We start from the raw sequence: 24,267 nt of genomic DNA on the forward strand, positions 1-24,267 counted from the left end.
CTCTTCCTCCAAACACAGTGAGTTGAGTTAATGCCAAAGACCTCAATTTTTGCCTGATCTGACCAAAGCACCTTCTCCCAACCACTCACAGAATCACCCAGATGTTTGTTAGCAAACTTCAGATGGGCCTGCACATGTGCCTTCCTGAGCAGGGGACCTTGTGGGCACTGCAAGATTTTACACCTTTACAGCGTAATGTGTTACCAATGGTTTTCTTGGTGACTGTGGTCCCAGCTGCCTTGGGATCTTTAACAAGTTCCCACTGTGTAGTTTTAGGCTGATGTCTCATGATCAAGGATACCCCACGAGGTGAGATTTTGCATGGTGCCCAAGGTTGATTGACAGTCATTTTGTATTTCTTCAATTTTCTTACTATTGCACCAACAGTTGTCTCCTTCTCATCCAGAGTCTTACTTATGGTTTTGTAGCCCATTCCAGCTTCGTGCAGGTCTATGATCTTGTCCCTGACATCCTTATAAAGCGCTTTGGTCTTGCCCATGTTGTAGAGGTTAGAGTCTGATTGATGAATGGAGTCTGAGGACAGGAGTCTTTTATAAAGGTGACTATGTAAGACAGCTGTCTTTAATGCAGGTAATGAGTTGATTAGGAGCGTCTAACTGGTCTGTAGGAGCCAGAATTGTTAATCGTTGGTAGGGGATCAAATACTTATTTCTCACTTCAAAATGCAAATAAATTTATATAATTTATACAATGTGATTTTCTGGATTTTATTTTTGATATTCTATCTCTCAATGTTAAAATTAGCCTACCCTTAATCCCTTTGGTAGATCCACCTGCGGCTTTTAACTCGTTAAATGCCGCTGTATAACTCTGACAGCGGCATTTAACGCGCGCTTCTGGCAATTGGGCTGGAAATCTGCCCGCCGGTGACCCCGTCACATGATCGCGGGTCAATGGTGGGTTGGCATGACAGCCAGAGGTCTCCTGGAAACCTCTATGGTTGTCACTGCTGGCTTGCTGTGAGCGCCGCTCATTGGTTGATGCTCATAGCAAGTGAGGTATTCTGCTACATAGAGGCGATCTGATCATCGCCTCTATGTAGCAGAGCCGATCGGGTTATGGCAGCTTCTAGTCTCCTATGGAGACTCTTGAAGCATGACAAAAGTAAAAAAAAAGTTTTTAAAAATATTAAATAAACAAAAAAATATAAAAGTTTAAATCATCCCCCTTTCACCCCTTCAAAATAAAACAATAACAAAACAAACATACACATATTTGGTATTGCCGCTTTCAGAATCGCCCGATCTATCAATAAAAAAAAGCATTAACCGGATCGCTAAACGGCGTAGTGAGAAAAAAGTAAAAGCGCCAGAATTAAGTTTTTTTGGTCACTGCGACATTGCATTACAATGCAATAACGGGCGATCAAATGATCGTATCTGCACCAAAATGCTATCATTAAAAACATCATCTCGGCACACAAAAAATAAGCACTCATCCAACCAGAGATCATGAAAACTGGAGATGCTACGGGTATCGGAAAATGGTGCAATTTTTAGTTTTTTTAACAAGCTTTGAATTTTTTTCACCACTTAAATAAAAAAGAACCTAGATATGTTAGGTGTCTATGAACTCGCAATGACCTGGAGAATCATAATAGCAGGTCAGTTTTAGCATTTGGTGAACATGGTAAAAAAAAAATTTAAAAAACGTTGTGGAATTACACTTTTTTTTGCAATTTCACCTCACTTGGAATTTGTTTTCCCATTTTTGAGTCCATGATATAGTAAAACCAATGGTGTAGTTCAAAAGTACAACTTGTTCCACAAAAAACAAGCCCTCACATGGCCATATGGACAGAAAAATTAAAAAGTTATGGTTCTGGGAAGAAGGGGAGCGAAAAACAGAAACACAAAAACAAAAATGGGCTCCGGTGCAAAGGGAATAAAATTATAGACTGTTTATGTCTTTGTGGGTGAGCAAACTTAAAAAATCAGCAAGGGATCAAATACTTATTTCCCCCACTGTATATCTCACTAATAAGAAAATATATAAAAAATGTAACACTTTATTTGGGCATGTCATACCAAACACAATATACCGTAATAACATGAATCTCCATGACTGGTCATATATTTTTCTAAAAATAATTCTTATGATAATGATTTAGGAAGAAAACATTTTTCTCTTGAAACCAAAGTGTAACCCTTTATTAGAAGTAAGAGTAGGGTTTGCCATGCAAAATAAATCACAAAACTGATTTATATACTGTATTTACACAAATTTACACCAGGTTATAATAATGCACTTGAATAGTTCACTTTTGTGTTTCATTTAAGAATGGATAAACTTGTAATGCAAAGGGTAAAAGATGCGGTTAAACTTAATTCCTGCCACAAATCCCGCTAATTACCAGCGACAAGTCATCTAGACTTGGATGATCCTTTTAATGGCCACGCTATTATCTGTAATCATACCTATTGTGCTCAACATTTACATAACAATGTACCCTGACATTAATGGAATTTAATTTATTACTCACTTTTTATTAACAAAAGACTATTCTTCAGAAATCATTTGAATTCAGTGGTGAAAACCAGAAACCAGTAGTTTGCCTTTAAAGGGACTGTCCCGTCAGAACCATGCATTTCTATATGTTTTCTTAGTGCATAAGAAGGCCAAAATGGAGAGCATCTCGGTCAATTATTTTTTTAAGCTATGGATTAATAATACATTTACAGCAGTCCCTATGGATCCAGCTCTGGCTGGTCCAAAGGTCTCTGCCAGATCCAAAAGCTATATCTGCCTCATTCAAGGCCCCAGCGCCTTGAGGTGATTGGAAACATCAGACGAAATACTCTTCTAGTTACCAAACTTTGGGAATGAGGCAAAGCACCGCTTCCGGAGCCGACGGGAAAGATTTGGAGTAGCCAGCGTTGGATCTGTGGGGTTGGAACTTGAGTATGCCTTTGCTTATTATTCTAAATCAATCCATGGCTTAAAAAAAAGTAATTTATAGTTGAACAACCCCTTAAAATAGTGCCCTATTTATTAGTAACAGGGTAGAGCAAATGCAAAGACCAACTCCAGATCTTTAGAACTCAGCACATCCATCTTTTATGGTCAGCCATTTACTTGAATAGCTGTAATGTACTACATTAGAGTGGAAAATGATGGTCTCGTTATCAGTGTGGAAAAAAAACACATCCTCCATAAAACTTGAGAATTTGTTCTTTTCTATATTATGTGGTTTTATATCAGCATCCAAGTTATGACGTATTTACACATCTGTGTGTCATGGACTGTGATGTTCGGATTGTTTGCGGATGCCTTGGCCCAAACTTGACAGCCTCATATGAAGCTATCAAGGGTGGGTCAGGTCAGTCCATGCATGATGGTCCATGCTTGGATTATGACATTTTTTTAAGCAAACTATATGGTATGGCAAGGACTCCACTACCAAGTCCTCCCTTCTGTGAGGTGACTGACAATCTTCAGCAAGAGGGCAAAAAGGTGACCAGCGATGAAACCTTTAGTCACAGGAGTATGTGGACATGGTGAAGCCTGGATCTATTGGAGGGGAAGTTGCTGTGAAAAAATCATAAACACTGCAAAGGGCAGCAAGAGCAGAGTGGTGCACTACTTTTAATAACTTTTCCGGCCCCTCGAGGATTTTACTGTTGCCCTGAAGGTATTACAACTGAAATATTTAAACCTGAAGTCTTGGTGAATTATTTTGACTAGAAAGTGACAAGAACTGTTCAGTAAAATTTGTTGGTACTTTACAGTGTACCATTCTGCAATTTTTCACTTTAGTGGAAATATCACAGTACTTGGGTTTTCATTCACACCATTTCGTTTCGGTGCCGGGCCAGCACCTTTTTAAAGGTAAAAAAAAACCTTGCTGTTTTTGTGTCTCTTCATCTCCACAGCTTAGCTGGAAATGCATTTTTTCAAAAAGGAATTGTCCTGAAAGAGCCAGTCCTCTCTCCATTGTTCGCTTTAATGTCTGCAGCTTAGGAGAACCTCACACATTTTAGAACCATCCAAAAAGAATGAAATTAGTCTGTCTTGAGTTTCTCAAGCTCTACTGGTCTAAAAGAAGCCTCTAGTGCCACATTATCTACAGCCTTAAGGGACTATTTTCAATGGAACCAGACTGATGAGATATTTGTAGCCCATAAGTAATTGCTTGTCCAAAATTCAGACTATACAACATTTTACTTATTGACATCGTGGTGTAGATCTTCTTCTTGTAACAATGCCAAATTCCGATATTTCCACTATTCCTCTGACGTACCCCTTCTTCCAGGTGCTATACGTTTTTCTCTCTGCTCACTCATTGTCGCGTCCCCAGGTGCAGATTGTGCCACTCATATGTATTGGCCCGTAAGGTGGTATGTAACGCATACTAGTAAAAACTGGGTACACCTTATCACACCCACTGGCAGTGCTTCTGGTTTAACTCTTTCAGCGAGAGGTAGTCTGCTGCAACATTGGCTATTTCTGATGTTTTGCCACCGTGCTGCTGTGGCAAGGGAGTTGTAGAAAATATATTTTCTTTTTGATGGGCAGCACTTTCTTCTCTTTCTTGTTCCTTCACATTCTCTGCTTCTCGATGACCTGAAATTTCTCCATTCTCATCATCACATTCGAGATTTGCAATGACTTCTTCCACAAGTACGGGCATCTGTATAACTCTATTTGGTGCATCCTGTTCAAACGACCCATTATAGACACCAAAACTTGCAAGAGATTGAGGGGCACAGAGATACTCAGCCTGGAACAGAGGCATATCTTCATTGGTTGGAGAGTGTAAAGACTGAGTTAAAATTGTTGATGGAAAATGGTCATATCCGAAGTAGACAGAAGAGAAATATTCCTGATTGTTAAAGCTTGAGCCGGAGTGTCCCAAATTGTCTTTGCACTTTTCTGATTTTGGAGTAGGGGGGCTTTTCAGATGTTGTTCTTCTACATTACTGTTAAAACTAACTGGGGAAATAACAACAGGACTTGGATCTTGGAAGAATGGTGAAAAAACATAAGGGGTGGACAGCCATTTCTGAAAAGAAAAAGAGGAAGAATTAAAATTATTAAATGGATACGTAAGGACTATTAACTTGTAGTTGTTTTTCAACCTCTACTGATATGGAAGTGTAACATGTGCCCACTTTTTTCTTGAGAAGATCATTGCAGACAAGCAATAACTTAGTATCCTATGACAAATCGTGTCTATTATGCCTATATTAAAAAAGAACAAATATGCCCTGTGTAATAACATACAATGAGTTACATTTAGTTTTGAAATGTCAACTACCGGGACTATTGGTGTTTGAGGGTGCCAACATTGCTTTGGATATAAAAATATTCCTATTCCCCCAACCACAGTACGGAAGTTATCCCCCATCTATTGGCTAAGGGATATGTCCCCAATCACTGGGAATCTGACCCCTTGAACCCCACCGATCCCGAGAACATGGCTCTAAAGAGCCCCATGTTCATGGACTGCTAGTCCATAATGTGCACTGGTGCTCCATTCATTGTTAATGGGACCGTAGAAGATAGCTAAGTGCTGCACTCAGCTATGTCTTCGGCACTCCAATAAGAGTGAATAATATGGCAATGTACATGATCGCCCACCGTTTCATCCACACCGGGCTCTGAAGAGCCCTAGTTTTCAGGATTGGTGGGAATCCAAGTGGTCGTACCTACAGCAATGGGGAAGCTATCCAGTATCAAGTGGATAGAAGATAATGTCCAAAACTGAGGATATGCCCTGAAGGTCAGAGCCCAGGTTTAGAGGATCTATCTACAATGGCATGTAAAAGTTTAATCAAATGGGCCTATGCAAAGGTTTGGATGCCCTGCATAGTTAGTACCTAGTAAATAAAGTTTATCGGAAGGTCTTCCAATGCGTTGCATTGAAAGTGTTTCCAGAGCTTAAAGGCAGAAGTTAGCTAAGCAGGTTTCATAGTATATTGTTGTGAATTTGGATTCTGGGCTCCCCCGGTGGCCGCTTGTGGAATTGGACTTGTCATCCTCTTTCCTGTTTCACCTGGTTCCATCAGTAGTGGGTGTCGCTATTTAAGCTCATTTCTCTGGTGGTTTCTTGCCGGTCAACAATGTTATCTGATGCCTCTCAGTGCTTGTTCCTGCTTCTAGACTACTACTAGATAAGTTGGACTTTTGTCCATGTTTTGTTTTGCCTATTTGTTCCAGTTCACAGCTGAAGTTTTGTTACTGTGTCTGGAAAGCTCTCGTTGATCAGGGATTGCTACTCTGGCGTTATGAGTTAATGCCAGAGTTTAAGGTAATCTCTGGATGGTGTTTTGTTAGTGTTTTTCTGCTGACCATGAAAGTATACTATCTGTCTTCTGCTATCTAGTAAGCGGACCTCAAATTTGCTAAGACTATTTTCCTGCTGCGTTTGTTGTTTCATCTGAACTCACCGTCATTATATGTGGGGGGCTACTGTCTTCTTTGGAATATTTCTCTAGAGGTGAGCCAGGTCTTATATTTCCCTCTGCTAGCTATTTAGGTCTTAGGCCAGAGCTGGGCATCTAGCGATAAATAGGAAATGCTACCTGGCTATTTCTAGTTGCGCGGCAGGCTTAGTTCATGGTCAGTATAGTTCCATCTTCCGAGAGCTTGTCCCTCTATAGGCTTGCTATGATCTCTGCCTGCAGAGATCATGACAGTTTGACCGGCCCATAAAGTGTTTAAGACCCAGGTTGAGAAAGGAGAGTTATAAGAAGTCTGCTGGAATTTTTTTTTTTTTTTTTTTTTTTTTTCCTCCAGTCTGCCTTGCTGCAGTCTTTTTTCTCTCTCTCCTCCTAATCTCTGTATGGCTCTGTGTGCACCTGACAATAATGGATCTCCAGAGTGTAACTGCGGGTTTGAATAATCTCATCACGAAAGTACAAAATTTACAAGATTTTGTGGTACATGCTCCGGTATCTGAGCCGAGAATTCCTTTGCCGGAGTTCTTCACAGGGAATAGAGCTAGCTTCCAGAATTTCCGAAATAATTGTAAGCTTTATTTGTCCCTGAAGTCTCGTTCAGCTGGAGACCCTGCTCAGCAGGTTAGGATTGTGATTTCCTTGCTCAGGGGTGACCCTCAAGATTGGGCCTTCTCATTGCCAGCAGGGGATCCTGCGTTACGCGATGTGGATGCGTTTTTTCTGGCCTTGGGCTTGCTTTATGAGGAACCTCATTTGGAACTTCAGGCAGAAAAAACTTTGATGGCACTATCTCAGGGGCAAGACGAAGCTGAAGTTTTCTGCCAAAAATTCCGTAAATGGTCTGTGCTTACTCAGTGGAATGAGTGCGCCTTGGCGGCAACTTTCAGAGAAGGTCTCTCTGATGCCGTTAAGGATGTTATGGTGGGGTTCCCTGTGCCTGCAGGTCTGAATGAGTCCATGACAATGGCTATTCAGATTGATAGGCGTCTGCGGGAGCGCAAACCGGTGCACCATCTGGCGGTGTCTATGGAAAAGACGCCAGAAAGTATGCAGTGTGATAGAATTCTGTCCAGGAGCGAGCGACAGAATTTTAGACGGAAGAATGGATTGTGTTTCTATTGTGGGGATTCTACTCATGTTATATCAGCATGCTCTAGGCGTACAAAGAAGCTTGATAAGTCTGTTTCCATTGGCACCATTCAGTCTAAGTTTATTTTGTCTGTAACCCTGATTTGCTCTTTGTCATCCATTGCCACGGACGCCTATGTTGACTCTGGCGCCGCTCTGAGTCTTATGGATTGGTCCTTTGCCAATCGTTGTGGTTTTGATTTAGAGCCTTTGGAGACTCTTATTCCTCTGAAGGGGATTGACTCCACCCCATTGGCTAATAATAAACCACAATACTGGACACAAGTAACCATGCGTATCAATCCGGATCACCAGGAGATTATTCGTTTCCTGGTGCTGTATAATTTACATGACGATTTGGTACTGGGATTGCCATGGTTGCAGTCTCACAACCCAGTCTTGGACTGGAGAGCAATGTCTGTGTTGAGCTGGGGATGTAAGGGTATTCATGGGGACTTACCTTTGGTTTCTATTTCGTCGTCCATTCCCTCTGAAGTCCCTGAGTTTCTCTCTGATTATCAAGACGTCTTTGACGAACCCAAGTTTGGGTCGTTACCTCCGCACCGTGAGTGCGATTGTGCCATAGATTTGATACCGGGTTGTAAATATCCAAAGGGTCGTTTGTTTAATCTGTCTGTGCCGGAACATGCTGCTATGCGGGAATATATAAAGGAGTCTTTGGAAAAGGGACATATTCGTCCATCTTCTTCTCCCTTGGGAGCTGGGTTTTTCTTTGTCTCAAAAAAAGACGGCTCTTTGAGACCATGTATTGATTATCGGCTTCTGAATAAGATCACTGTTAAGTATCAATACCCATTGCCATTGCTTACTGATTTGTTTGCTCGTATAGAGGGTGCTAAGTGGTTCTCTAAAATTGATCTTCGTGGGGCGTATAATTTGGTGCGGATCAGGCAGGGGGATGAGTGGAAGACCGCATTTAATACGCCCGAGGGCCACTTTGAGTATTTGGTCATGCCTTTTGGTCTTTCTAATGCCCCTTCAGTTTTCCAGTCTTTTATGCATGATATTTTCCGCGATTTTCTGGATAAATTTATGATAATATATCTGGATGATATTCTGATTTTTTCTGATGACTGGGACTCTCATGTCCAGCAGGTCAGGAGAGTTTTTCAGGTTCTGCGGTCTAATTCTTTATGTGTGAAGGGGTCTAAGTGCGTTTTTGGGGTCCAGAGAATTTCCTTTTTGGGGTATATTTTTTCTCCCTCTTCCATTGAGATGGATCCCGTCAAGGTGCAAGCTATTTGTGACTGGACTCAGCCCTCCTCTCTTAAGGGTCTTCAGAGATTTTTGGGCTTTGCCAACTTTTACCGCCGATTTATTGCTGGTTTTTCGGATGTCGTTAAACCACTGACTGATTTGACCAGACAAGGCGCTGATGTTGCTAATTGGTCCCCTCATGCTGTAGAGGCCTTTCAGGAGCTTAAGCGCCGTTTTGCCTCTGCCCCTGTGTTGCGTCAGCCTGATGTGAATCTGCCTTTTCAGGTTGAGGTTGACGCTTCGGAGATCGGAGCTGGGGCAGTGTTGTCGCAGAAAGGTTCCGACTGCTCCGTCATTAGGCCTTGTGCCTTCTTTTCTCGCAAATTTTCGCCCGCAGAGCGGAATTATGATGTTGGGAATCGGGAGCTTTTGGCCATGAAGTGGGCGTTTGAGGAGTGGCGCCATTGGCTCGAGGGGGCTAGGCATCAGGTGGTGGTATTGACTGACCACAAAAATTTGATTTATCTTGAGACTGCCAGACGCCTGAATCCTAGACAGGCGCGCTGGTCTTTATTTTTTTCTCGCTTTAATTTTGTGGTGTCATACCTACCGGGTTCTAAGAATGTTAAGGCAGATGCCCTTTCTAGGAGTTTTGACCCGGACTCTCCTGGTAATTCTGAACCCACAGGTATCCTTAGGGAGGGAGTAATTTTGTCGGCCGTTTCTCCTGATCTGCGGCGGTCCTTGCAAGAGTTTCAGGCGGATAGACCGGATCGTTGTCCGCCTGATAGACTGTTTGTTCCGGATGATTGGACCAGCAGAGTCATCTCTGAGGTACATTCTTCTGCATTGGCAGGTCATCCCGGAATTTTTGGTACCAGGGATTTGGTGGCAAGATCCTTCTGGTGGCCTTCCCTGTCACGAGATGTGCGAGTCTTTGTGCAGTCATGTGACGTTTGTGCTCGGGCCAAGTCTTGTAGTTCTCGGGCTAGCGGACTGCTGTTGCCCTTGCCTGTTCCTAAGAGGCCTTGGACACACATCTCGATGGATTTTATTTCAGATCTGCCTGTTTCCCAGAAGATGTCTGTCATCTGGGTGGTCTGTGACCGTTTCTCTAAAATGGTCCATTTGGTTCCTCTGCCCAAGTTGCCTTCTTCTTCTGAGTTGGTTCCTCTGTTTTTTCAGAATGTTGTCCGATTGCACGGTATTCCTGAGAATATTGTTTCTGACAGAGGTACCCAATTTGTGTCTAGATTTTGGCGGGCATTCTGTGCTAGGATGGGCATGGATTTGTCTTTTTCGTCTGCTTTTCACCCTCAGACTAATGGCCAGACCGAGCGGACTAATCAGACCCTGGAGACATATCTGAGGTGTTTTGTCTCTGCTGACCAGGATGATTGGGTTGCTTTTTTGCCATTGGCAGAGTTCGCCCTCAATAATCGGGCCAGCTCTTCCACCTTGGTGTCCCCGTTTTTCTGTAATTCGGGGTTTCACCCTCGATTTTCCTCCGGTCAGGTGGGATCCTCGGATTGTCCTGGAGTGGATGCGGTGGTGGAGAGATTGCATCACATCTGGGGGCAGGTTATGGACAATTTGAAGTTGTCCCAGGAGAAGACTCAGCGTTTTGCCAACCGTCATCGTCGTGTTGGTTCTCGGCTTTGTGTTGGAGATTTGGTGTGGTTGTCTTCTCGTTTTGTCCCTATGAGGGTCTCTTCTCCTAAGTTTAAACCTCGGTTCATCGGCCCTTATAGAATATTGGAGATTCTTAATCCTGTTTCTTTCCGTTTGGACCTCCCTGCGTCCTTTTCCATTCATAACGTTTTTCATCGGTCGTTATTGCGCAGGTATGAGGTACCTGTGGTACCTTCAGTTGAGCCTCCTGCTCCGGTGTTGGTTGAGGGTGAGTTGGAGTACGTTGTGGAGAAAATTTTGGACTCTCGTGTTTCCAGACGGAGACTCCAGTATCTGGTCAACTGGAAGGGTTACGGCCAGGAGGATAATTCTTGGGTCAATGCATCTGATGTTCATGCTTCTGATCTTGTTCGTGCCTTCCATAGGGCTCATCCTGGTCGCCCTGGTGGATCTGGTGAGGGTTCGGTGCCCCCTCCTTGAGGGGGGGGTACTGTTGTGAATTTGGATTCTGGGCTCCCCCGGTGGCCGCTTGTGGAATTGGACTTGTCATCCTCTTTCCTGTTTCACCTGGTTCCATCAGTAGTGGGTGTCGCTATTTAAGCTCATTTCTCTGGTGGTTTCTTGCCGGTCAACAATGTTATCTGATGCCTCTCAGTGCTTGTTCCTGCTTCTAGACTACTACTAGATAAGTTGGACTTTTGTCCATGTTTTGTTTTGCCTATTTGTTCCAGTTCACAGCTGAAGTTTTGTTACTGTGTCTGGAAAGCTCTCGTTGATCAGGGATTGCTACTCTGGCGTTATGAGTTAATGCCAGAGTTTAAGGTAATCTCTGGATGGTGTTTTGTTAGTGTTTTTCTGCTGACCATGAAAGTATACTATCTGTCTTCTGCTATCTAGTAAGCGGACCTCAAATTTGCTAAGACTATTTTCCTGCTGCGTTTGTTGTTTCATCTGAACTCACCGTCATTATATGTGGGGGGCTACTGTCTTCTTTGGAATATTTCTCTAGAGGTGAGCCAGGTCTTATATTTCCCTCTGCTAGCTATTTAGGTCTTAGGCCAGAGCTGGGCATCTAGCGATAAATAGGAAATGCTACCTGGCTATTTCTAGTTGCGCGGCAGGCTTAGTTCATGGTCAGTATAGTTCCATCTTCCGAGAGCTTGTCCCTCTATAGGCTTGCTATGATCTCTGCCTGCAGAGATCATGACAGTATATATAGTATTACTATAATTAGTACCTAGTAGCACCCCTTTTGAAATTATCACAGCTCTTAAATGATTTTGCAGCTGGAGCGGCCCCCAGACGCAGGGCAGCGGGGTACTCGGTACCGGGTCTCTCGTTTCTGGGGATGTCACGGTGGCCCGACCCGGTCCGTGGCCCTGCTAAGGGGCGCCCAAATAGAGGTGTGGTATTCGATCAGGGTGACCGACGCTGCTAGGGGTCCGCTGGGGTGATGGAATGGCAGCTAGATGTTGTAACTTCCCACAGGTGAAGTATGTCCCCAGGGCTTCCCTTGATGAGTAGATGGTAATGGTGTAGGTCGCAGTAAATGATGAGGACACAGGGTTGCAGTCTCTTTACCTCTTTACTGAAGGCTTCGGCATCCGCAATCCAGAGCACTGCTAACAGGGCTGGCTGAGACCGGCCAGTCCGAAGGCACATCCAGAGTTCCCTTTGCAGGTGGAAATCAGTAGCCTTCCTACTAGCGCCTGTGTGTTGTAGTACTTCCCTGCTGAGTACCACGGGATAGTACTCACAACTGTCGTGTATGTTTCTGTTCTTTCTCTCTCCGTCCCCCAGATGATATGGATAGGACGCACCCATATGACGGAGTAGGCCTGGAGTTATTTTATAGGGACCCTAGAGATGCCCCTCTCCCACAATTGCCTCCGTTGTCTTCATTAGGTGTAAAAGGTGAGACAGCCAACCTAAAGTTAACTGCCCTGCCGTAGTTCAAAGTAATGCGTAGAGTCTATTACTTCCTCGGCGTTCCGGCCGCCGGCTACGCGCCTCAGAAGGATGTTGCCGATCTCGGGGCACGACTCCTACTGGTTCTATCTCCTTTGTGCTGTGATCTCGTTTCTCACTTCTCCACAATATACTTCGCTTCGTGTCCTTTCTTAAGATGCCGCCGCAATGAGGTGCAGGCACGGCTCCGTAACGATCTGTCCTGTGCTAGGCCACTGTCAGGATCCCACCCCTGACAGGGACCCCCCTGAATCCTCCCAAGCAACCTCTTCTCTCACTAGATGTTACCTGGGCAAAACCCAGTCAGCTTCTCCATAACTTCCTATCCGACTCCCAGTTTTACCAGAGTGTGAGGAGTGGCCTAATACATAGAACCTTTTGCTCCCCCTGGTGGCCGGAGTGTGAAGTGTAATGTGTGACTGTGATACCTGGTCAGGTGAACTCTTTTAGTGCCATCAGACGTACCATCACTCCCCTTAGCAGCGGAGCGACAATACTGCAACGACCAGGACTCTGGGGCGCTGCACAGCCAGCAAAGAATCTTTCAATTGTTATTTTAAGGATTTTCATCTATTCTCCCTTGGAAAATTCTTCCAGTTCTGTGACATTCCTCGATCGTCTTGCATGCATTGCTATTTTGAGATCTAGCCACAGATTTTCAATAATGTTTGGATCAGGGGACTGTGAAGGCCATTGTAAAGCATTCAACTTATGCCTTTTGAGGTAGTCTATTGTGGATTTTGATGTGTGTTTAGGATCGTTATCTATTTGTAGAAGCCATCCTCTTCTCAACTTTAGCTCTTTTACAGATGGTGTTATGTTTACATCAAGAATTGGTTGAACTTTCATTGAATCCATTCATCCCTGTACCCATGATATGTTCCCCGTGCCTTTGGCTGCAACAAAACCCCAAAGCATGACCCAGCCCCATGCTTAATGGTTTGTGAGATGTTCTGTTGTGAATTCTGCTCTTGGGCTCCCTCCGGTGGTTGTTGATGGTAGTGCAGTTGTCTTGGGGTTGTAATCCAGGCAGGTGTTTCTGCTGATTGCAGCTCTATTAGGTATTTAGGTGTGCAGGCTCCATGAGTCAGTGCCAGTTGTCCATTGTACTTGGAGGGATTGCATCTCCCTCTGGCTCCTCATGCCATGCTGCCAATTCAGATAAGATAAGTGTCTGGTTTTTTGTCTCTGTGCACACATGCAGTGTGCTTTGCAATTCAGTGCAATTTATTGTGTTTTTGTCCAGCTTAGACTTTGTTTGGATTTTTCAGTCATGCTGGATTCTCAGGAGATGCAGATATACTTTCTATGTCTTTAGTTAGATGTGGAATATTTGTATTATCTGCTGTGGATATTTTTAGGATTTTAATACTGACCGCTTAGAATTCTGTCCTATCCTTTTCTATTTAGCTAGAAGTGCCTCTTTTGCTAAATCCTGTTTTTCTGCCTGCGTGTGTCTTTCCTCTTATACTCACAGTCAATATTTGTGGGGGGCTGCCTATCCTTTGGGGTTCTGCTCTGAGGCAAGATTGAATTCCCATTTCCATCTATAGGGGTATTTAGTTCTCCGGCTGTGTCGAGGTGTCTAGGACGTGTTAGGTACATCCCACGGCTACTTCTAGTTGCGGTGTTAGTTTAGGGTTTGCGGTCAGTATAGGTACCACCTACTCCTGAGAAAGTCTCTCATCCGGCTCCAAGGTCACCAGATCATAACAGTACAACTGGCCAACAATGAGTTAAATGCATCTCAGAAGAAGGGAAGAAAGAGCCATTTTTTTTTCTGTAGTCTGCTTTGGCTTTTCTTCCCTCTTTTCCTCTGGGTGACTGAGGAGTCTTGTGCTAGCATGGATGTTCAGGGATTAGTTTCTCGTGTAGACCAGCTTGCTGCTAGGGTACAGGGTATTTCTGATTATATTGCTCAGACTCCGCTTTTAGAGCCTAGGATTCTACTCCTGATTTGTTTTTTGGGGACAGGTCCAAATTTTTGAGTTTTAAAAACAACTGTAAACTGTTTTTTGCTCTGAAGCCTCGTTCCTCTGGTGATCCCATTCAGCAGGTTAAAATTGTCATCTCCCTGTTGCGTGGCGACCCTCAGGACTGGGCATTTTCACTGGAATCTGGGAATCCGGCCTTGCTTAATGTAGATGCCTTTTTCCAGGCTCTAGAATTATTATATGATGAACCAAATTCTGTGGATCAAGCGGAGAAGACCTTGTTGGCCCTGTCTCAGGGTCAAGAAGCGGCAGAATTGTATTGTCAGAAATTTAGAAAATGGTCTGTGCTGACTAAATGGAATGAGGATGCTTTGGCGGCAATTTTCAGAAAGGGTCTTTCTGAATCTGTCAAAGATGTTATGGTGGGGTTTCCCACGCCTGTTGGTCTGAGTGATTCTATGTCTCTGGCCATTCAGATCGATCGGCGCTTGCGGGAGCGCAGAACTGTGCGCGCTGTGGCGTTGTCCTCAGAGCAGATGCCTGAGCCTATGCAGTGTGATAGGATTCTGTCTAGAACGGAACAACAAGGATTCAGACGTCAGAATAGGTTGTGTTTTTATTGTGGCGATGCTTCTCATGTCATTTCAGTCTGCCCAAAGCGTACAAAGAGAATCGCTAGTTCAGTTACCATCGGAAATGTACAACCTAAATTTCTGTTATCTGTGACCTTGATCTGCTCATTGTCATCATTTTCTGTCATGGCGTTTGTGGATTCAGGCGCCGCTTTGAACTTAATGGACTTTGAATTTGCCAGGCATTGTGGTTTCCCCTTGCAGTCTTCGCAGAACCCTATTCCTTTAAGGGGCATTGATGCTACACCTTTGGCTAAAAATAAACCCCAGTTTTGGACACAGGTGACCATGTGCATGGCGCCAGCCCATCAGGAAGATTGTCGTTTTCTGGTGTTGCATAATTTGCATGATGCTATTGTGCTGGGTTTTCCATGGTTGCAGATACATAATCCTGTGTTGGATTGGAAGTCTATGTCTGTGACTAGTTGGGGTTGTCAGGGGGTTCATAATGACGTTCCTGTGATGTCAATCTCCTCTTCCTCCTCTTCTGAAGTTCCAGAGTTTTTGTCTGATTTTCAGGATGTATTCGATGAGCCCAAGTCCAGTTCCCTTCCACCGCATAGGGACTGTGATTGTGCTATTGACTTGATTCCAGGCTGTAAGTTTCCTAAGGGCCGACTTTTCAACCTGTCTGTGCTGGAATATACCGCCATGCGGAGTTATGTTAAGGAGTCTTTGGAGAAAGGGCATATTCGGCCATCTTCTTCACCGTTGGGAGCAGGATTTCTTTTTGTTGCTAAGAAGGATGGCTCCTTGAGACCCTGTATTGATTATCGCCTCTTGAATAAGATCACGGTCAAGTTTCAATACCCTTTACCTTTGCTTTCCGATTTGTTTGCCAGGATTAAGGGGGCTAGTTGGTTTACTAAAATTGACCTTCAGGGGGCATATAATCTTGTTCGTATTAAGCAGGGTGACAAATGGAAAACTGCATTTAATACGCCCGAAGGCCATTTTGAATATCTTGTGATGCCATTCGGGCTCTCTAATGCTCCATCTGTTTTTCAGTCCTTCATGCATGATATCTTCCGGAATTATCTTGATAAATTCATGATTGTATATTTGGATGACATCTTAATTTTTTCCGATGATTGGGAGTCTCATGTGAAACAGGTCAGGATGGTATTTCAGATCCTTCGTGATAATGCTTTGTTTGTGAAGGGGTCTAAGTGTCTCTTTGGAGTGCAGAAGGTTTCTTTTTTGGGCTTCATTTTTTCTCCCTCATCTATAGAGATGGATCCGGTTAAGGTTCAGGCCATTCATGATTGAACTCAGCCCACATCCGTGAAGAGCCTTCAGAAATTTTTGGGCTTTGTTAATTTTTATCGCCGTTTCATTGCTAACTTCTCCAGTGTGGTTAAGCCCCTGACCGATTTGACGAAGAAGGGCGCTGATGTGACGAATTGCTCCTCTGTGGCTGTCTCTGCCTTTCAGGAGCTTAAACGCCGATTTACTTCTGCCCCGGTGTTGCGTCAGCCAGATGTTTCTCTTCCGTTTCAGGTTGAGGTTGATGCTTCTGAGATTGGGGCAGGGGCCGTTTTGTCTCAGAGGAATTCTGATGGTTCCTTGATGAAACCGTGTGCCTTCTTTTCCCGTAAGTTTTCGCCTGCTGAACGCAATTATGATGTCAGCAATCGGGAGTTGTTGGCTATGAAGTGGGCGTTTGAGGAATGGCGACATTGGCTTGAGGGAGCCAAGCACCGTATTGTGGTCTTGACCGATCATAAAAATCTGATTTACCTCGAATCTGCCAAACGGTTGAATCCTAGACAGGCTCGATGGTCCCTGTTTTTCTCCCGTTTTGATTTCGTGGTTTCGTATCTTCCGGGTTCTAAGAATATTAAGGCTGATGCCCTCTCTAGGAGTTTTTTGCCTGATTCTCCTGAGGTACTTGAGCCGGTCGGCATTCTGAAGGAAGGGGTGGTCCTTTCTGCCATTTCCCCTGATTTGCGACGGGTTCTGCAGGAATTTCAGGCTGACAAACCTGACCGCTGTCCAGTGGGGAAACTGTTTGTTCCTGATAGATGGACTAGTAGAGTGATTTCTGAGGTTCATTGTTCTGTGTTGGCTGGCCATCCTGGTATTTTTGGTACCAGAGATTTGGTTGGTAGGTCGTTTTGGTGGCCTTCTTTGTCGCGTGATGTGCGTTCTTTTGTGCAGTCCTGTGGGACTTGTGCGCGGGCCAAGCCTTGTTGTTCCCGTCCTAGTGGGTTGCTTTTGCCTTTGCCGGTACCTGAGAGGCCCTGGACGCATATTTCCATGGATTTTATTTCATATCTTCCGGTTTCCCAGAGGATGTCGGTTATCTGGGTGGTTTGTGACCGGTTTTCTAAGATGGTTCATTTGGTGCCTTTGCCTAAATTGCCTTCCTTTTCTGATTTGGTTCCGTTGTTTTTTCAGCATGTGGTTCGTTTGCATGGTATTCCGGAGAATATTGTGTCTGACAGAGGTTCCCAGTTTGTTTCTAGGTTTTGGCGGGCCTTTTGTGCTAGGCTGGGCATTGATTTGTCTTTTTCTTCCGCATTTCATCCGCAGACAAATGGCCAGACCGAGCGAACTGATCAGACTTTGGAAACTTATTTGAGATGCTTTGTGTCTGCAGATCAGGATGATTGGGTGGCTTTCTTGCCATTGGCCGAGTTTGCCCTTAATAATCGAGCTAGTTCGGCTACCTTGGTTTCGCCCTTCTTTTGTAATTCTGGTTTTCATCCTCGTTTTTCTTCGGGGCAAGTTGAACCTTCTGATTGTCCGGGTGTGGATTCTGTGGTTGACAGGTTGCAGCAGATTTGGGCTCATGTGGTGGACAATTTGGTGTTGTCTCAGGAGGAGGCTCAGGGTTTTGCTAACCGTCGTCGGTGTGCTGGTTCCCGGCTTCGGGTTTGGGATTTGGTCTGGTTGTCTTCCCGTCATGTTCCTATGAAGGTTTCTTCCCCTAAGTTTAAGCCTTGGTTTATTGATCCTTATAGGATTTCTGAGATTATCAATCCGGTGTCTTTTTGTTTGGCCCTTCCGGCCTCTTTTGCCATCCATAATGTTTTCCATAGATCTTTATTGCGGAAATATGTGGTGCCCGTTGTTCCCTCTGTTGATCCTCCTGCTCCTGTGTTGGTTGATGGGGAGTTGGAGTATGTGGTTGAGGAGATTTTGGATTCTCGCTTTTCGAGGCGGAGGCTTCAGTACCTTGTCAAATGGAAGGGTTATGGCCAGGAGGATAATTCTTGGGTTTTTGCCTCTGATGTCCATGCTGCTGATTTGGTCCATGCCTTTCATCTGGCTCATCCTGATTGGCCTGGGGGCTCTGGTGAGGGTTCGGCGACCCCTCTTCAAGGGGGGGGTACTGTTGTGAATTCTGCTCTTGGGCTCCCTCCGGTGGTTGTTGATGGTAGTGCAGTTGTCTTGGGGTTGTAATCCGGGCAGGTGTTTCTGCTGATTGTAGCTCTATTAGGTATTTAGGTGTGCAGGCTCCATGAGTCAGTGCCAGTTGTTCATTGTACTTGGAGGGATTGCATCTCTCTCTGGCTCCTCATGCCATGCTGCCAATTCAGATAAGATAAGTGTCTGGCACACATGCAGTGTGCTTTGCAATTCAGTGCAATTTATTGTGTTTTTGTCCAGCTTAGACTTTGTTTGGATTTTTCAGTCATGCTGGATTCTCAGGAGATGCAGATATACTTTCTATGTCTTTAGTTAGATGTGGAATATTTGTATTATCTGCTGTGGATATTTTTAGGATTTTAATACTGACCGCTTAGAATTCTGTCCTATCCTTTTCTATTTAGCTAGAAGTGCCTCTTTTGCTAAATCCTGTTTTTCGGCCTGCGTGTGCCTTTCCTCTTATACTCACAGTCAATATTTGTGGGGGGCTGCCTATCCTTTGGGGTTCTGCTCTGAGGCAAGATAGAATTCCCATTTCCATCTATAGGGGTATTTAGTTCTCCGGCTGTGTCGAGGTGTCTAGGACGTGTTAGGTACATCCCACGGCTACTTCTAGTTGCGGTGTTAGTTTAGGGTTTGCCGTCAGTATAGGTACCACCTACTCCTGAGAAAGTCTCTCATGCGGCTCCAAGGTCACCAGATCATAACAATGTTCTTTCCCTAACATCATGTGCCCTTTTTTCACCACACATACCTTTGATCATTGTGGTCAAAGAGTTCTATTTTAACCTCATCGGTCCACAGGACTTGTTTTCAAAATGCATCAGGCTTGTTTAGATGTTCTTTTTCATACTTCTGACTCTGAATTTTATGGTGAAGACACAGGAGAGGTTTTCTTCTGATGACACTTTCATGAAGGCCATATTTGCGCAGGTGTTTCTGAACAGAAGAACAATGTACCACAACTCTATAGTGTGCTAAATCTTTCTGAAGGTCTTTTTCAGTCAAGCGGGGGTTCTGATTTACCTCTGTAGCAATCCTACGAACAGCTTTCACTGAAATTTTGCTTGGTTTTCCAGACCTTATCTTGACCTTCACTGTTCCTGTTAACTGCAATTTCTTAATTACATTTCTTACTGAAGAAATGGCAACTTGAAAACGCTTTGATATCTTCTTATAGCTTTCTCCTGCTTTGTGGACCTCCACCATTTTCATTTTCAGAGTGCTAAGCAGCTACTTAGAAGAACCCATGACTACTGTTTTTAGGCACAAAGTTAGAGGAGGCTAGGATTTTATAAAGCTGGGAAATTTGCATCACCCGAACTTTCCTATTGATGATAGTGAACAAGCCATAACCCTAACAGGCTAATTAAGATCTGAAACCTTGGTCAAAGTTTTCTGAGCCCACAAATCTCCAAGGGTGCCAAACTTTTGCATATGCCCTCTTTCATTTTTGTAATTTTTAAAATGTAAAAGATGAAAATATATATATATTGTTGGCCAAAAATACAAAGGAGATGTGTCATTTTTTACCTTTAGGCTTTTTAGAGATCATTTCAACTTGCTTAACTGCTCACAATAACAGTAAATTTGACCAGGGGTACTCAAGTTTTTACATGCCACTGTATACAGTAAAGCTGTCTGCATAGATTCTATGCAGCACCACACAGTGCAATGACTTACAAATGCTTATAGGGTGAAAAACCTGCATACATTGAGATGCATTGGAAAATGCCACTTTTAGTTTGCAGATTCATATTGGGGATATTTCTGCAAATATTTGATGGAATTATCACTCTCTGTATTCTGAAGGGTTAAAGTCCCCCTTATATACAAGTAGACTTTCTTGGAATTTTTTCAGTTTATCCTAAAATACAGTATCCTTAGTGCTCTGTTCATAGGACAGTAAGTAGTCTTTTCTATTACATTGTATATACGCAAATATATATTTGGCCTAGAAATGACAGTCATGCGCCTTCTGAGCTTTGAATCCTCGTACTGATTTTTTTGCAAGTTTGTTCATAAATTTCAAAAGAACTTCAAAAGTTCCAAAATTGATATTAAATTGGCAATTAACTAGGTGTAAGTTAGATGATTAGATGACAAACATATAATCTTGAGCGTTATAACTAGCAAGGAGAGTTCTCCATACCTTGAAGTTTCCTTTGTGAGTATCAATCAAAGGGTGAAAGAACGGTGATGGATCTGGAACACCTATCCACATTATCTTCTTAACTCTGCAAAAAAGTATATTCTATATTATACTGAGTAAGATATTTTGGCAATACCTGAGAAACTGCAAACCAATCTATATTTATTTATAGGAACCAGATACTGTACAATATCAGAGGTTAAAGGGCTATTCTTATTTTAGAAAATCTCTGTCTCCCGGCTAAATTTGGTTTAAAAACCCTCCAGAGCTTTAGTCACCCGCAACGGGTCCAGCGCTGAATCTCTGCCGATGTGTCCGGTGTCTGTTATAATCTGCAGTGCTGAGGACATGCCAACAGGACTGAAGCCAATCAGTGAGCTCGGCGGCACTAACCGTTATTGGATGCAGTGCTATCGACATGATGTAAGAAGCAGCAAACAATAACAGACACATGGAGCAGCTATGGGGACTCAGCTCTTGACCCAGGAAGGGTAAGTTAACTCCTTTGAAAGGGTTAACCCAAAAATCAATTTACATTGGAGCATCTACAAGTTGTCCTAATAAAGCTAAGGCCGGGTTTACACTTTTTGGCTAGTGGCCGATCAGCTACATATTTGCCGATCAGCTACATATTTGCTGATCGGCGGACATTGCTGCCGATAATGAAGATCTTTTAAGGAAACCAAAAGATCATTTCGGCTGATGAAGAATTTGCTTATTCATCGGGTTATTGTTAGCCTGTTTACACTACACGATTATTGGGGAAACGAGTATTTCTAAGAACGTTCACTCATGATAATTGTGCAGAGTGAATACTCCTTAACTTACTGGTGATGGTGAGTAGGATGATAATGAGTCACATTCCACATGTGAGCCCTCAGTGGGTTTAATTAGCTAATCAGAAGCAATCGAAAGGCACTCTCGGCTGATTTCCAGCAAAACGGGATTAAACATATGCGCAATGGAACCATTGACTATAATGATGCAGACGTAGTCACAGTGTGCTCTGTGATGCATAATTTTCAGATGTTTAGGCCTACATAAGCCATGGTGAGCTGGTAGGTGAAAACGCTATGTGATCCCGGCCTGACCCTTCTGTTTTTGAAGGCATTCATACTTTGCAGCTTTATTTTCACACCTCCCTAAGTCCTTATACTATTTTACAGAACCATACATTACATAAAGATTATTCGTAGGACCATGGAAAGTGTATTTTGGTCTTTACCTTTTTGAGGAACAAAGAGTGACCACTATGATCAACAGGACAACGGAAATAACGACCACTCCTGGTGTGGGGAAGGTTGAACCTAAAAATGGAAGACATTATTTATAAATAAAAATAACATAGCTCTTTCATGTTTCCAGTGTATGTACGGATTGGACACGCTCTTCATTCATTTCATGAGAAAACATTATCTCTACGTAATGAAGGCTGTCGCATCTTCAGCTCCTTGTCAGTGTGTAATTATTCATTAATGAGTGACATTACTTATCACGTGCTAATCATCGAGGGAAATTATGACCTTACATTCAACCCCATATCAAGGGCGTTGTGTATTTAAATGACATGTTGACCTCTATAAAGCTGAAACAACCAGCCCCAATTATTTTGACAGTTAGATTTCACTCTTCATTAATTTCAGTTTATTTCAGATTTTACATTATCATCTAATTCACTATTCAGTCTGACTTCATTTGTGTTGTAAACAAACTATGAAACTGAGACCATGAAATGTGTTTCATATATTGCATATTAAAAAAACTATAACTAGTAGGGTTGAGCGAAACGGGTCGATCATTTTCAAAAGTCGCCGACTTTTGGCTAAGTCGGCGTCTCATGAAACCCGATCCGACCCCTGTGCTTGTCGGCCATGCGGTACGCGACTTTCGCGCCAAAGTCGCGTTTCAATGACGCGAAAAGCGCCATTTCTCAGCCAATGAAGGTGAACGCAGAGTGTGGGCAGCGTGATGACATAGATCCTGGTCCCCACCATCTTAGAGAAGGGCATTGCAGTGATTGGCTTGCTGTCTGCGGCGTCACAGGGGCTATAAAGGGGCGTTCCCGCCGACCGCCATCTTACTGCTGCTGATCTGAGCTTAGGGACAGGTTGCTGCCGCTTTGTCAGAAGCAGGGAGAGCGTTAGGCAGGGTCCACTAACCACCAAACCGCTTGTGCTGCAGCGATTTCCACTGTCCAACACCACCTTCGGTGTGCAGGGACTGTGGAAGCTATTTTTTTTTTTTTTTCCCCTCAGCGCTGTAGCTCATTGGGCTGCCCTAGAAGGCTCCGTGATAGCTGTATTGCTGTGTGTACGCCACTGTGGAAACCAACTGCTTTTTTCAAAGCACATATCCTCTTGTTCCTTCCTTTCTGCACAGCTATCTTTTTTGTTTGTCCACACTTTTTATTTAATTTGTGCATCAGTCCACTCCTATTGCTGCCTGCCATACCTGGCTTAGATTACTGCAGGGAGATAGTAATTGTAGGACAGTCCCTGTTTTTTTTTTTTTTTTTTTTTGTGGGAGATTAAGATTGGCATTTCTGCTAGAGTGCCATCCCTGTGTGTGCCATCTCTCACTGAGTGGGCCATAGAAAGCCTATTTATTTTTTCCGTGATTTGTGTTCTAAATTCTACCTCAACACAAAAACACTACATCAATCAGTGGGAGAAAAATATTGGCCTCAGTCAGGGCTTGTGTGCCACTGCTGTGTGTGCTATCTCTCATTCAGTGGGCTATAGAAAGCCTATTTATTTATTTATTTTTTTTCTTATTATTTGGTTTCTAAAGTCTCCCTGAAAAAAAAAAAAAAAACATAAAAAAACAGTGGGAGAGTAATATTGCCCTTTCAGCTTGTGTGCCAGTCTTGACTCCTGGGTGTGCCACCTCTCTCCCTCTCATTCAGTGGGCCATAGAAAGCCTATTTATTTTTTTTTTTAAATATTATTGGGTTTCTAAAGTCTCCCTTAAAAAACAAAAAATACATAAAAAAACAGTGGGAGAGTAATATTGCCCTTTCAGCTTGTGTGCCAGTCTTGACTCCTGGGTGTGCCACCTCTCTCTCTCATTCAGTGGGCCATAGAAAGGCTATTTTTTTTTTGGTTTTTTTAAATATTATTGGGTTTCTAAAGTCTCCCTTAAAAAACAAAAAATACATAAAAAAACAGTGGGAGAGTAATATTGCCCTTTCAGCTTGTGTGCCAGTCTTGACTCCTGGGTGTGCCACCTCTCTCTCTCATTCAGTGGGCCATAGAAAGGCTATTTTTTTTTTGGTTTTTTTAATATTATTTGGTTTCTAAAGTCTCCCTGAAAAAAAAAAAAAAACCTAAAAAAACAGTGGGAGAGTAATATTGCCCTTTCAGCTTGTGTGCCAGTCTTGACTCCTGGGTGTGCCACCTCTCTCTCTCATTCAGTGGGCCATAGAAAGGCTATTTTTTTTTTGGTTTTTTTAATATTATTTGGTTTCTAAAGTCTCCCTGAAAAAAAAAAAAAAACTAAAAAAACAGTGGGAGAGTAATATTGCCCTTTCAGCTTGTGTGCCAGTCTTGACTCCTGGGTGTGCCACCTCTCTCTCTCATTCAGTGGGCCATAGAAAGGCTATTTTTTTTTTTGTTTTTTTAATATTATTTGGTTTCTAAAGTCTCCCTGAAAAAAAAAAAAAAAACATACAAAAAACAGTGGGAGAGTAATATTGCCCTTTCAGCTTGTGTGCCAGTCTTGACTCCTGGGTGTGCCACCTCTCTCTCATTCAGTGGGCCATAGAAAGCATTTTTTTTTTTTCCTTGATTTGTGTTCTAAAATCTACC

The 24,267-nt window shown here is 43.3% G+C and overlaps 1 protein-coding gene across 3 annotated transcripts in view; it reads right to left on the bottom strand.

Moving 5' to 3' along the window:
* Positions 1-2,071: 2,071 nt before the first annotated feature.
* Positions 2,072-24,267, bottom strand: part of IL2RB (interleukin 2 receptor subunit beta) — a 98,895-nt gene continuing 76,699 nt past the window's right edge. For 2 of the 3 annotated variants that reach the window (XM_077278738.1, XM_077278739.1), the window contains 3 exons: positions 21,687-21,768; positions 20,462-20,546; positions 2,072-5,023 (listed from right to left, as the gene is read on the bottom strand). In XM_077278738.1, the coding sequence (XP_077134853.1) occupies positions 4,397-5,023; positions 20,462-20,546; positions 21,687-21,768 (794 nt within the window). In that variant the 3' untranslated portion in view covers positions 2,072-4,396. The remainder of the gene's footprint in view (positions 5,024-20,461; positions 20,547-21,686; positions 21,769-24,267) is intronic. The other variant, XM_077278740.1, reaches the window with a different exon arrangement.

Source organism: Ranitomeya variabilis, chromosome 8 (assembly GCF_051348905.1).
Source record: "Ranitomeya variabilis isolate aRanVar5 chromosome 8, aRanVar5.hap1, whole genome shotgun sequence".
Taxonomy (NCBI): Eukaryota; Metazoa; Chordata; class Amphibia; order Anura; family Dendrobatidae; genus Ranitomeya; species Ranitomeya variabilis.